The 14,552-nt window shown below is 45.2% G+C and overlaps 1 protein-coding gene across 3 annotated transcripts; it reads left to right on the top strand.

Moving 5' to 3' along the window:
• Nucleotides 1–261: 261 nt before the first annotated feature.
• On the top strand, nucleotides 262–14,224 carry NCLN (nicalin). Of its 3 annotated transcripts, XM_059831767.1 has the most exons (16): nucleotides 262–442; nucleotides 3,402–3,592; nucleotides 3,797–3,941; nucleotides 4,571–4,665; nucleotides 4,897–4,977; nucleotides 5,190–5,293; nucleotides 5,918–6,006; nucleotides 6,185–6,324; nucleotides 6,760–6,938; nucleotides 7,154–7,241; nucleotides 7,335–7,373; nucleotides 7,490–7,653; nucleotides 8,290–8,343; nucleotides 8,434–8,512; nucleotides 9,931–10,030; nucleotides 13,503–13,518. In XM_059831767.1, exons 1-15 carry the CDS (start codon nucleotides 262–264, stop codon nucleotides 9,988–9,990), a joined length of 1,689 nt encoding a protein of 562 aa, XP_059687750.1. In that variant the 3' UTR covers nucleotides 9,991–10,030; nucleotides 13,503–13,518. The 3 variants fall into 3 exon arrangements, with proteins under 3 accessions (XP_059687750.1, XP_059687752.1, XP_059687749.1); XM_059831769.1 differs by having other exon boundaries at nucleotides 7,493–7,653; nucleotides 9,931–14,224; XM_059831766.1 differs by having other exon boundaries at nucleotides 9,931–14,224.
• The last annotated feature ends 328 nt before the right edge of the window (nucleotides 14,225–14,552 follow it).

Below are 14,552 nucleotides of genomic sequence, written 5' to 3'. Positions count from 1 at the left end.
GGGCGGCGCCGGGCGGGCCCCGCTGCGGGCGCCGTAGTCCGACCCGGCAGCGGCCGCCGCGGCGGAGCGCCCCCTGCAGGTCAGGCGGGGCGGCAACGCCGCTGCACGGGCTGCCGCGACTACAGCTCCCAGCGCCCCTTGCGGCGGCTCACGAACTACAGCTCCCGGCAGACCGCGGGAGACGCGGGTGGTGTGTGCTGCGTCGTGCGTGCTGTGCGTGCCGGTGGAGCAGGCCGCAGCGGTGGGGCCGGGGCCGCGGCGATGCTGGAGGAGGCGGGCGAGGTGCTGGAGTCGGTGCTGAAGGCCTCGTGCCTGCCGCTCAGCTTCCTGCTCTTCGTGCCCGCCGTGCTCCTGCTCCTGGGTCCGCCGCCCGCCGCCGAGGCCGCCCACGAGTTCACGGTCTACCGCATGCAGCAGTACGAGCTGGGCGGGCAGCCCTACGGTGAGAGACTGCACGGCCTGGCCGGGCGCGGTTCCGCCACCGGCCTGCGCCAGGCCTCGGTCCTCCGGGAGGACGAATCCTGGCAGCGGCCCGCTTCAGGGCCGATGCGGCCCTGAGAAGAGCCCCGATCTCGGGGAGAAGCCCAGGGTAGGCCGCGAAGCTGCAGGCGGCTCGGGGAGGTCGACCCAGCCCAGGGGAGGCTGCAGGAGAGCTCGGAGGGCCTTGGGAGGCTACAGCCGGGCCCGGCTCTGGGCCCAGACCTAGGGGAGGCCGTAGGTGGGCCCCGTCCCGTTGAGTTTTACTGCCCAGTCTCAGCACGAGGAGGAGGGTGCTGAGAGATCCCACATGGTGACCTAGAGGTATCCAAGGACCCTGCTGTGCCCTTGCAGGCTCCTGTCTGTGGGCTGAACTCCCTGTGTTTCAAGTAGTCAGCTGCAGTCCTCTTGCATACTGGGGAACTTGGTTGTAAGTGTAGTGTTATTCTCTTGCCTTTGACTCCTCTATTGACAGGTTGATTTTTCTTTGCTCTTCAGCCTCTTCATCAGCCTCAGTTAGCAGTGTCTATTGCTCTAGTGTCTCCTCATTCAAGAGTCTTTTCTTTTACAGTTCTTTTATGTTACAATTGACCTTCAGTTCTTCTGTTCTGTTGCTTCCAGGCTGCCGATTGTGCAACACCTTTCTTTGGGGCAGAAATACAACCTGTTCTGTGAATCATTGAAGTGTTGTAACCCTTAGCCTCCACCCCCTTGTACTCACTAACCCAGCATCAAGTGTTGTTTCTGAGTCTTCTGTAGATATTTTATTCCAGATCAGGGCATGTATTCTGTCCATGAGTGACTCTTCCTGCTGTCTGTTTTGTGGCCTAAGTTTCAGATGTCTGTTAACAGTCTGGCATTACAGCCTGACATTTATTCTGTACTGTCCATGAGACTCGGTCTCTAGATCTTTCAGATCTTCATAAGATCAAACATCAGTAGAAGTTATGAAATGCCAGCTATGCCTGCACACTTTGTATAAACTACAGATGCTACTGGTAGCTTCTGAATATCTGAAATTATTCCTGGGTTCTTCCATCACAGTTTCTCAAAATGTGTCCACATCTTGAGACCTCTGTTGTTGAGAACCTCACTAGATCCAAGGTAGGCTCTCTCATGGTGATATTAAGCTATCTCTTTTCTCATGTGGTGGTAAATCTTTGTTGGCAGGCTTGATGGGGGCAGGAGGCATGTGTTTCAGCTGGCTTTGACTTTGGTTGCATGAGTGTTCTCTCTAGCCAAGCGCTCACAACATATTTTGGAATATTTTGTGAACTCTCAAAAAGCCACACGCTGTTTTTTAAGATGCTTGCAATTAATTGTTTATGCTGTTTCTTTTTCTGGAGCCTTTTAGCTCAGTGGATTATGTATTTCCTTTGTTCCTTACCAGCCCCTTTGGGTAGCTGATGTTCCTGTTCCATGTGTGTTCTGAGGCCAGATGTCCTTCAGGATAAAAGCTGTTTGTTATTCCAGATTCTCATATTCTTTTCCAAAAAGACCAAATAGAGATTGCTGCTGAGCCTTTTCTTGCAGGGGGGAGAAGAGTTTTTTGTCAACATCAGTCATAGAGCAGTTGAAGAACAGACTTGGACTTCCTCTAATACTGTTAGAGTAGAGTTCTTTAGATTGTAAATGAATTATTATTAAACAGTTCTCTGTAGTGAAGCTACAGAAAATCAACTTGACTTGCTGTGCTGTCAGAAAATACTGTTGGGTCTGCTCTGCTTAGATATCAGAGGGTTGTGCTGGGAGCAGAACTCTGGATCCACACTTTGCTATGTTTACACATCATTGTTTTGGGAATAGTGGAGGAGTTGTCCTCATTATGAATTGTTTTTCTCTGATTGGGGGCAGGGGTCTGCTGTTAATAGTTGTTTGTTATACAGTGTAGAAGCTCTGTGTGGAGAATTCAGGTCATGCTTTAACTCCATTTCTGGGTGTATGGCCCTCACTGATACTATGCAGTGGAAGTACAGGTTTTTCTTGTTTAGGTGATTTGACATTTGATGAGACCAAACTAAAGCTAGAGTTAAGTTAAGCCAGGTTTAAAGCTAATCTTTAGGAACACTCCTATTTGGTATAGGCTGAGATGCTTTCTGGAGCATCTTGCTCCTTCCCTGGCTGCTTGGGGACCCAGTGTGATGAAGTCTTCAACGTAGGTGCCAGAGTTATACAAGAAGAAATTGGATTTGGAGCATTACAAATCGTAAAGTGGATTTGAACGTCTCTGTTTATACAAGATTTCCTTGTGGTCCTCTCTTGGAAAATGCTGGAGCTGCTGGCAAGCCTCCAGACTGCTGTTCTTCCAAAGGATTGCATTTTCTTGTGGGGGATTTGATATGCTGAAACTGAGAGTAGGAAAGAGCGAGCAGTTAGAAGCAGCTTGCTCATTTGTGATTTTTCTTAGCCACAGAAACATCCCAGTGGGTGAGCTAGAACAGCCCTTTGGATGGACATGGGGTAGCCTTGTGTCCTTTCACAAAGTGGTTCTGCACAGCTTGCATCCTCTGCTTGCAGACATGATCCTACAGCTGGAGGATGCAGTAGGCTGCAAAGCAAGAGGCCAGGCTTTCTCCACATGTATTGCTGTCTGCAGGTATTGGGTGCAGGTGAGCAAACAGGTAGCCTGCGTGGTTGAGGTGGAGAGGAAGACTGGAAGGTGGTCAAGGCTGTGTAGTGCTGGAGTAGGGGGAGCCTGGCAGGACATGGCTGCACAGATGTTGCTCTGATGGATGCAAGGAAAAAAAACAGATCTCTGTTCCTTCTTGGACAAGGGGTAAGAGATGAACTTAGCTTTCTGCAGGTCCTGGCTGCTCTGAAGTTCATCAGACTGTCACCAAGACTGTTCTGAGAAAGAGCTAGGCTCAAGCAAAGGGGATGCGATGAAATCACTTGCAAAACCTCTTACTGTTCTCTCCTCACAGGCACCAGGAGCGCAGTGCTTAACACTGAAGCCCGCACTGTAGAAGCGGATGTCCTGAGCCGCCGCTGCGTCATGATGCGGCTGGTGGATTTCTCCTATGAGCAGTACCAGAAGGCTCTCCGCCAGTCAGCTGGTGCTGTGGTGATCATCTTGCCGCGATCTATCTCTTCTGTCCCACAGGATGTTGTAAGGGTAAAAAAAAAAGTTCCCTTTCTCTTCCAGTGGGAGATGTATTTGAGAGGGAAAGAGTCTTGGGTTGCTGTAGGACTGAATGCTCCTGCACAACAAATCATATTCTAATTTTAAAACTTTCTCTCTCTGCTTCGGTTGTTAATTTTTTTCTGCCCTCTTGCATGTTTAGCAGATGCTAAGTTTGTGTGTCACTTAAATCCTCAGCAATTCATGGAGATAGAGCCGGAAATGCTTGCTATGGAAACCATTGTGCCAGTCTACTTTGCAGTGGAAGATGAAGAGCTGTTGTCTATCTATGAACAAACACGGGCTGCTTCTGCATCTCAGGGTTCTGCTTCAGCTGCAGAAGGTGAGTTCTGACAAGTGGGGGAAAGGTTTAGAGGAAGATAGTCCTGATCCCACCTCTGGAAGCAGTCTGCTGTGTCATACGCACCATGAACCAGTGTTCTGTTGCCTTCATGTTTATTCTGTCTTTGTTAAAGTGCTTTGAGATTTAATGGAAGGAAAACACAGTTTAAGAGAATTACTTGACTGTATTTGGAAATACAGTTGCTTGGAGTGAGTTCTCAGCTTCACACTGTTGCAAGTAAGATAGAAAGCAAAACTCAAGTTAAAAACAACATTGGAGATGTTAAGTGACTACAGTGTGTTGGAAGAAGCTGAAGCATTTTGTCTGACCACAAGTCAGTTCAGTGCTTCCGTGTATTCCCCTGTAAATAACTTTACTGTCTTACTGACCTGCTACTCATGATTAACTTTAGAACTGCTGGAGAAAAGATTTTGTCTTAGCCAGCTCAAAATATTGGGATTTCAGGCCAGAATGAAAACGCATGGTCACCAGGATTCCGTGTCAATGTATAAACACAAGCGACAAGTGAGAGGGCTTAAACGGTTTAAAGCTGGTCTCTCCAGAGTTCAGTTAGCAAGGGAAAAAAAGGGATGAGACTTCTCCAGGTGTACTTATTTTTTTTGTTCTAGTTCTGCTGCACACGGCAACTGCCAATGGCTTCCAGATGGTGACCAGTGGGGCTCAAAGCAAAGCTATCAATGACTGGCTCATACCCAGTGTGGAGGTGAGTTGTGTATGGATTCAAACTGGCAGCATTGATGGGATGCCTTCTTTTATTGGGACTTCATCAGACATTTGGACTTACAGGGGAAGTCAGGGGAGTCTCAGCCAGGTAAGTATCTGAAGTCCTCAGAACTGAGGTCACTGCAGACTCACAGGTGTGTAGAAGTCAGGCTGGTTTTGTACAGGCACACAAAGGGCGATGCTGAGTGACACTGATCTCTTTCCTCTGCAGGGAAGGCTTACGGGGCTGGGTGGAGAAGACCTGCCCACTGTTGTGATAGTTGCCCACTATGATTCTTTTGGAGTGGCTCCAGTGAGTATTCTTTCTTCCTGCAGCTCTCTGTTTCTGACTGTGTATTCCTGTCTTTTTTCCCATGTGGCCTCTGCCCCTATGTTTTTTCTTGGCCTTAGAGACACGGGGCAGTTATAGGTAGAGCATGGTGGTGTGCTATCCTGAAGCCTATTCTGGTATATGACAATAAATGTAGGGTTGTCACCTTGTCTCTGTCACACTTCATCCTGCAGTGGCTGTCACATGGTGCTGACTCCAATGGCAGTGGTATCTCAGTGCTACTGGAACTAGCCAGGCTGTTTTCACGGCTCTACACCTACAGACGTACCCATGCTGGGTAAGAAACTGTCCTATTCTTAGTTGAATGTGCATAGCTGAGATCAGATAAGAAGGGCTTTTGCTGCAGACCTGTAGAGTGTTACAAGCAGTCTTTTACTACTTTTGCTCTGTTTTGCTTCCTTCTGAGTACAGCTGCTGTTAATGGCCAAGCTCCTTCTTTTGGTTTCTCTGCTGTAGCTCTGCTCAAACTTGGGGACAAGTGGAGGGAATGATGTGGGAAATAGAGGCCATCCTCAGGCACTGGGAATTCCCTCCTTTTACCCCTGTCCTGCCATTACCTTAGTATGTGGCATGTAGGAAGCATTTGTTGATGGACAGTTTGCCTTAAATGTCAGGTGCTAGCTGTTGTGATTTCACCACACCTCCAAGTGTGGTGAGTGCGTTAAGTGACTACAGTGTGTTGGTAGAAGCTGAAGCTTTTTGTCTGACCACAAGTCAGTTCAGTCCTTCCATGTATTCCCTTGTAAATAGCTTTACTATCTTACTGACCTGCTGCTCATGATTATTAACTTTAGGACTGCTGGAGAAAAGATTTTGTTTTAGCCAGCTCAGAAGGAGTAAAGGAGTTCTGTAGCCATGGAGTGCAGTGTGCTAACACTTTTCTGTCTTCTTTGGTGGGCAGGTATAACTTGCTGTTCTTTGCATCTGGAGGTGGCAAGTTTAATTATCAAGGAACCAAGCGGTGGCTGGAAGACAATTTGGACCACACTGGTGAGTAAGGGGCTGGCATTCCAGCATGTTCTGTGTCAAGGCCTCTGTTAATACGATTGTGTTAAGTGTCTAGTATGTCAGCCCTCCTATGAGAATCTCCTTGTGCAGGCCTTGCTTTTTTGGGATGGAAATCCCAGCACAAAACATAGCAATAAAGGTTTGGATTTTTCTCTTCCAGATTCCAGCCTGCTGCAGGACAACGTAGCATTTGTTCTCTGCCTTGATACTCTGGGCCGAGGCAATAGCCTTCATCTCCATGTCTCAAAGCCTCCCAAGGAGGGGACCTTGCAGCATGCATTTCTGAAAGAACTGGAGATGGTAATGAGAACATTTTCAGTAGATGGGAACTTGGGACTTACTATGGGGAGCTGCAGCTCTCCAAGAGAGGAATGAAGGAAGGAAGATGTGAAGAAAGGGTGTGCCATTGGAATATTTCATGTATTGTTTATGGTCACTTGATTTGAAGTGCAGACAAATCGTCATGCCACAGTCCCAAATGAAGCAGACTAGATCTGTTGCATTTTCCACTGCACTTCCATATGGCTTGTTGCTTGCAAAAGCTACCCTGTAGTAACGTTAAAACAGCTTTTTTGACATGAAAACAGCTTTTTAATGGCAGTAACTGCACCTTACAGTGGAATTGTATTTACCTTCTGGAACACAAAAAAAATTAGTCTAGGTGGACTGGACAGTGCAAGATGGGACTATGCAGTGGGCAGCATGACACCCTGGATGGCTTGTCCTTTCCCTCAGGTTGTTGCCAGCCAGTTTCCAGACGTGAAGTTTTCCATGGTGCACAAGAAGATAAACTTGGCTGAGGACATGCTGGCATGGGAGCATGAGCGTTTTGCAATCCGACGCTTGCCAGCATTCACCATCTCCCATCTGGAGAGCCATCGGGACAGCCTGCGCAACAGCATCATGGATAGGAGGTTAGAGGCTTTAGGGAAGGCTGCAGTTGAAATCCAGCCCATAAACACAAATTGGCCTCATGACTGCTTGTGCTGTTCTGATGGTCAAATAATGGGTGAAAAAACACTGGGAGTTGGGCTCTGGATTCAGGCTCATGCTTGATGCGGTGGAAAAGGGTGGGTTCTAGAGGAAGCTGATCCCATTGACAAGTCCATAATCCCCTCTTTTGCTTTAGGGCACGAATAGACACTAAGGCACTAACCAGGAATACTAGGATCATTGCTGAGGCTTTGACAAGGGTCATCTACAATCTAACAGACAAGGTAAGAGCTGCCCATCGTGCAGTGCTAGCCAGATTTGTCCTGCCCAACCACACTTGCTCTCCCCAGTAGCCTGGTGGTTTTTTTCCCTTGCAGGGAGCACCTGCAGATCTGCAGATCTTCACGGATCAGATGGTGAGCACAGTGCATTTTTGTAACCAGTGGGAAGATGGAATCAAGAGTCTGGGAGAGAGGTCTGGTCTCAGCATATGTGTGGTTGACTCCCTTTCTTTGGTGGTATTTTTCTGCAGCAGATCCAGCAGGAGCAACTAGAATCGGTGATGGACTGGCTGAGCAGTCAGCCCAGGGCTGCCCAGCTGATTGATAAAGACAGCACCTTCCTCAACACCTTAGAATATTATATGGGTCGCTACCTGAAGGATGTCAAACAGCATCATGTAAAGGCAGACAAACGGTAAGAAAAGAGATGAAAGAACCAACCAGGCCATGCAAACGGTCTTCCCCCCCCAATGAATTTTGTTTCTGAGCTGCAGCTTTTCTGGCTTCTTGGCGTGTAGCTGGAAATGATTGCTCTTTCCTGCTCTCCTGTCAGTTTTGCTTCATGGTCTCTGTTCTCCCAGAGAAAGCTCTTATCATTCATCACGGCACAGTAACAAGTCCCAGCAGCTCCCTCTGTCTGAAGAGCTTGTTTTTTCACTGTTTTGGTTCCACCCTTCCCACTCTGAGTGCTGCTTCTCTCTGAATGCAGGAAAAGACTAAGGTCCCCTAGAAAGCTTTATTTAATTGCAAAAAGGCAGATTCCATCCTGTCTAACGTGCTTGGGTTGAAGCTGTTTAATGAACCCAGTGAGGTGTCTTCCGTGTGCCTCTTCTGAGACATCTGAACAGCATGTGTTCTGAATTGTATCCTTAGGCTTCTGATTATAGGAAAAGACAGACTTGACAACTAAAATCAGTTCAAAACTGGTATGCAAGGTGGTCGTGTTTACCTGTCTCTGGTTCGATGAACTCCTTGAGAGCAGAGGTCTGGGCTGTCCTTGCTGCAGTGTCAAGAAGTGTAATACAACCTGAAGAATTTCTTCTTTTCACAGGGACCCTGAGTTTGTTTTCTATGACCAGCTGAAACAGGTGATGAATGCATACAGGTATGGAATTACCTTGGGCATGTTGGGCTGTTGTCTCACTCTGTGGCAGTACTTGCTGTAGCAATTTCATGTCTTCGTTCTTTGTTGCAGGGTCAAGCCAGCGATCTTTGACCTGCTTCTGGCTGTCTGTATTGCAGCCTACCTTGGTGTTGCCTATGTTGCAGTGCAGGTAAGAGAAGCAGGAGACAGATGTATTATTTTTCTCATAAATCACATTAGCTACTGTAGCTGGTGCTCACACAGTCTGAGCAACAAAGTTGGAACAATAATGCCACCCCACTCTAAAAGCAGTAATCCAAAATGTCTGGCTGTTTTGATACGTATGTTTTTTAGTATCTCAGTTGGCTGTGCTGCAGGCAATCTCTTGCCATTCTAGTGCAAAACTATTTTATAGAGTCAAGGTCGTGCACATGACCTTCTCTTGGTCAAGGACATGCACAACTCACTTGTTAAGCTATTTTGTCTATGTAACAGCTTCAGACTGAAACTTCTCAAGGTGAGTAAAATCTGCTGTAATGGTAAAGGTTTGCAGTTTGTAGAAAGTTAGGAGTGTTAGGAGATCCTTCCAGTATCTGAACTTGGGATGCAGCTTAGGGATGCAGCTTAGAAATGCATCTTCAGGGTTTTGGTTTGTTTTGTTTTCAATGAAACCATAAATACATCCTGTGTCCATACTCCTGGAAACATGATACTCCATGCCTTGGCCAGCCAGCTTAAATTTAGTGGTTTTGCTTAAGTGTTAACAAAGCCACTGTGAGCTAGGCTTCTGATCTTGGCCAGGTTCTCTGAAGAACATGAATGAAAGGGAAGCATTTTGGGTCAATCTAAATTTTGATCTCTTCATGTTATTTGTGTTCATTATTTGTTTGGGGAAACAACAAGCATTTAAAAATCCAATGTAACAACATAAACAGGACGGAAAACATATACTTTTATTTCCGTCACCTGTCTTCATCACATTTGTTATTACAAATTATTTGAAACCTGGATCTTGTTATATCTGTCAGATATCTGCAGTAGCTGTTACTGAATCAAAATGCAATTAATCAAAGCAGAATCGAAAGAGGAATTAAGTGAATTTCTATGCCACTGGTGAAATGGTGAAAGAGAAGATCCAGTTAAAGGATTGTGAACTACTGGGAATCTCTGTGTTTGCCTGGTTTGCTTTTACATTCCTGAAACTGCTAGCAGCAGTGTTTCTGTAGTGACCAGTATCATGCAGGTGTTGAAATCTGAAGCTTCCTCCTCCCCTTCAGGAGGAACAGAATTGCATCAAAAATGTAAAATCTTAAACAAGTGTTTGCATCTTCACAATGGGGGTGATACAGGCCTGCACAAACACTTCTGTAAGCCGTCACTTTCTGTACAACTTCAAGTAACTGGCTTCGTGGTAATAATTCCTCCTAATTCACCAAGTCCCACTCTGTCTTCAGGATGAGAGTGCTAGTGGATGATCCAAACGAGGTATTGCATTTGCACATGAGTATTGTTTTAAGCCTTCTAGTAAGTTTTCTCTCTGTGTAGAACACAGTCATTGTATTAGAATTTATAAGGACTCATGGTTACTTATTTTCCTTCTGTTTCCAGCACTTTGGTCTCCTTTACAAGATGATACAGAGATTATCCCTTAAAACCAAGCAGCAGTGAAGCAACAAGTCATCACCCATACAGCAGCACTGAGCCATCGGTGAGCCCATCAAGAACCTTCTGCCTTCCATTGAATCCTGCTGTTTCTCTTCCTCTGTCTCCTCTTTGCTACTCTATAGAGGGGAGGAAGGCAGAAAGAAAATGAAATTTTAACTCTTGTGCACCTTTTTAAGTGCTTTTCTTCACCTTTGTCCCCTGACTTGCACCATGTCTGTTTTCCTTTTGCTTTTTGGCGAGGGAGAGGCTCAGAAATTTCAGTAGTTCTGCAGGTTGTTTAAACACTGAACAGCTGATTCTGAGCAGCTTCTATGAGTGTAAAACCAAGTCCAGCACCTTCATAGACACACGTGCCATACAACCAACTTGGAAACTAAACTACAGAGTAGAGTGACGTGTTATCTCTGCCCAGCAAACAAGAACTCAGAGCAGTTGTTTAAAAGAAAAAAAAGTGCACATGCAAATTAAAGAGAATACTACTAGCATGTTTTCTTATGGCACCTCTTCCTTAAGTTCACTGCCTGGCTTTACAAAGGTGTGCTGAGCAAGCAGTGTCTGCAGCAAGTGTCTTGCATTTTATTTAAACTGTGCAATAACTCATTCCCTTTCAGGAGGTGCACTGTAAACGATCTTGACTGTTATTGACAGAATGAGGGAAGATTGTTAAAACGGGTTCCTTGCATTAGGGTTCTTATCAGGACAGGTTCTCTCCTGTCTCTGTTGGAGGATGCATTTTGCTGTGTACTTGATTTCTCTTAAAGTTTATGGTCCTTGAACAGTTCATGGCTGCCACCACTCTGTGCTAAACTTTTGCTTGGTTTTTAAGGGGTGTTCTACAGTCCCAACTGCTGCAGGATTGTGTTCTGTACTGTTCCATGTATTTAAACAAGCTGGTTATATTAATAGCAAGAGCAGCCCAGCTCCTGCTGACCTGTGGTCTGTAATCCCTTCAATCTTCATTCCTTAGTTTTCACTTCCAGATGAGTTCTGGATTTTGGGGTGTTTTCGCATGTTCACCTGCATCTCAGGGTCTCATTTCACATTTTTCAGCTCTATTATTTCTGGAAACTCTGTTCCTGGCCTGCACATATGAGCAAGTTCCCAAAGTGCTTGTTGCTGTCCTTTCATGTGCTGCCCACAGTATGAAGGGAGGCAGGTCACTTAGCCATTAAAAAGCAAAACAAAACAAAGAATGCATTTTTATGAATGTCATTTTAAACATGGCTGTTTCTGGAACTCTGCCTGAGAGAATGTATCTTGGAACATATGCTGTCTGTTACTTTTATCCTTCAGCAAGCCTTATTTTTAGTTTGCTGATGCTTCTGGATGGAGAGCGCTATGTAGTTGCCCAAAATAGTTGCCAGTGCTGTGCAAAGATCAGGAGGGCCAGGTAACCAGTTGCTCAAGCATTGTCATCATCTTAAGTTTAAGTCTTTCCTGAATTCTACCATCCAAGGTAAGCAGGATACTTGTTACCACTTTCTGATGATAGCTGAATGCCCTTTTTGGGCAGTGTTGCACTTTGTTTACCCTCAAGTTCTGGAAAACATATCAAGATGCTGACTACAAGTCCTAGGCTAGTTGTAGTTCTAGAAGGTGTCCTGGCTGAATACTACTGTCCTGCCACTCCACAATGTTTCAGTCCTTTCTGTAATTTGTTCTGTGCACATGAGGTCTCTTCACAGGCCATGGTGACTACCTTTTTTTTTAAAATGACTACTTATATTTAAAATAGCATCTTTTACAGAGGCTGAAAAGCTCTTGTGGGTTTGAATGAAGGTGTACCCTTTTTCTGTATGCAAGGAAAATTCAAGCTGTGCATCCTTGTCTGTACCACAGCTGCTGCGCGTGCACTTGTTAGAAAAGGGATTGTTGTGGCCAGTCACTGTCCTTGTCCTTTGGATGGGGACCAAAGCACTGATTTCCATCCATCTTTCTTTGTTTCACTGTAGTCTCCTTCTTGGAGTACCCTTACCCCATGATGTGTGCTTTCTGCTACTTCAGATGTGTAGCAACTTGTTCTTTAAAGGGTCTTTTCCAGGAGAGCATGCTGATGTCAGTGGCTCACTGTAATATCAGAAGGTGGCATGGTACCAAGCGCTCCTGAAATATCAGTCCTACAGGGAAACTTGCCTTTTTCTGGTCTTTTGAGTGCTTATTTAAAATATGTCTCTCTGCATGCATGAAGTGTTTGTGACACTCCTCTGCCAAATGAATTTATGATTTTAGAAATTGTTGGAGTGGCTGGAAGTCGAGCCTTGATTGTTTCCGCTGGCTTTTATGCTCTGCCCTTAGAGACTACATATGTTGTGCTATGGGAAGGTGCATGCTCTGGACTGTGTAGGTTCAGAACATGCACGGTACGGTGACTATCTGAAGAACTTCTCTCTACGTTCTGAATATCTGGAAGTAGTTTCAGAGGCCTCCAGCTGCATCATACATTTCTAGTGTGTTACACTTGGAGAGGAGGTGTTCCCTCCAATCCAGCAGATTACTTATCGTTAGCAATCCTGCTGCAGCTTGACTTGATGCATATAAAATTTGCAAGTGGTGGGCAACAGAGAACAGAACGGGCCTGGAGCATTCTTCCTTGCAGTGGAGACTGTCAACCTTCAGTCTTCCAGATGAGAAGCTCAAAGTTCAGAGTCAAAAACTTCCACCAAGGCAACCCAGTGTGGTTGCAGCTATGTCCCTGTCAAGGTTGTAGCATTAAAGCAAACACTTCAGCTCCTTGTGGTCTCAACAATAAACTGCTAACACTCCTGATGCAGTGCCGGAAGCCAGTGGCAGCTATCTAAAAGAAAGGTGGATAGAGGTAAATGAGAGTTCATAAACCTGAAGGGCAGTTGGGATTGTACATCACTGTCTCCCACACAAGGGTAATTTGTCCTATAATCTGATTGGATGCATTTTGTGTATCTGTAGCTGGTTGCCATAGAAAGTAGTTTTTACTACAGATAAGGGTTTATGCTTTTGATCAAAGTGCATGTGCACTGAAACATTATATATTCAAATCTGAGATAGTCAAATTCCAACTTTCTCATAGTTAGAACAGAGTGCCTGCCCATCCTGGGAGTGAACTTAGTTCCCACATTGCTGTTTCCTTTGGGAAGTTGGCAGAGAAGCTTGTAAATAGACCCTGCTATTCTGCTAGGTTTTGAAAAAACAAGAAAAATGGTGCTGATCCATACTGCAGCATATCTGATCAATTCTGTCACCAACACGACATGCAAAGGCAGAAATCCAACAGCTGTTCTAGTAAAATAAAAGTTCTCCACAACATTGCAGCTCTGCGTAGCTGATTCTTATTGCCCCTATTTTTACCTAGCCTTTCTATCAGGAGTTTGCCTGACCTGGAAGGAAGAAGCATGGAAAGCTTATGTCCACATATACAGTAGTGGCTAGCAGTTGATGCTTCTAGCCATAAAACAATTTTCTTTGCTGTCTGTCTGACTTTACCTGTTGTCCTGGTGCTGTCAAAGTCTGCAGCTCACAAAAATCTGGTTTTCCAACAGGTTTTAAGCACTGAAGCTGTTCATTCCTTCTGTCCAGTCCCACCCACACAGGCACTAATGGGGATTGTATGCAAGTAGTTTGGACTATTGCAGTTGATCTCCCAAATAAGAGAGGTTGATTCATTGTTGTGAAATAAGTACTACTGTGCAGTATGAACCCCAGCCTTGTACTCAGTACTAAGAGAAAAGACTCCGAAGCCAAAATGGAGCTAGGTGCCCCACTGTCTGTGGGTGGAGGAGTCACCACAATCTAGATGCTTAAAACCACGGATACCTAAAATTGTTGTGGGGCTTGGTTGAGGGGGGGGTGGTGGTGTTTGTTTGTTTTAAATCATGCACTCTCATGTTGTTCATAGCACAAGCCAAAATACCGAGCTTCTCCTGCACCTCGTAGCCAAACTGGGTTTTACATTTAAGAGCCGTTCAGTCTTGACTTACCAATCTGAAATGATGGGGGTGCTACTATGTGTCTCAGTAAATTGGGCCTCTGGATACTCAAGTGTGGGCTCTTGCTTGCTCACTTTGATCTGTTTGGTTTCCATTTGTAGTTACTGGATAGCAACTTCAAGGTTATAATCTTGAATATTTGCAGCTCAGGAAAAAGAGTCGATTTATCTAGCAATGTTAACTCAATTATTTATCTCTTGTGTGTTCTAAAGAACAAATGTATATTGAGCTGAATATTTAAAAGCTAATAGAAAATTCAGTGCAGTTGATTTACATATTTTTTCTGACTATAAATGTAATAATATTTAAGTATTTAAACATTTTTCATTTCTTTCTTTGTTTGTCCCTTTTTCCCTTGGAAAAATAAACCAAGTCAGTAGGTTTGATGAACAGGTTTGTTGGAGAACTATTTGCTGCTGGAAGCTCAAAAAGCTGGAATCTCATTGCATTATTTGAAGGAATAGACCCCCTGCAAAAAGGGAGAAAATGCATGTGTTTAGAAGGGATGATGTAAGCTCTTACATAGTCAAAAGTAAAATAGTGTGACAGAAAACATTTACAGACCCTGAGCAAGACTCTAGCACCTTGCGGTGAGCAAATTCC

The sequence above is a fragment of the Gavia stellata genome, chromosome 32, assembly GCF_030936135.1.
Source record: "Gavia stellata isolate bGavSte3 chromosome 32, bGavSte3.hap2, whole genome shotgun sequence".
Classification (NCBI taxonomy): Eukaryota; Metazoa; Chordata; class Aves; order Gaviiformes; family Gaviidae; genus Gavia; species Gavia stellata.
This window is presented reverse-complemented; position numbering and strand designations above follow the sequence as displayed.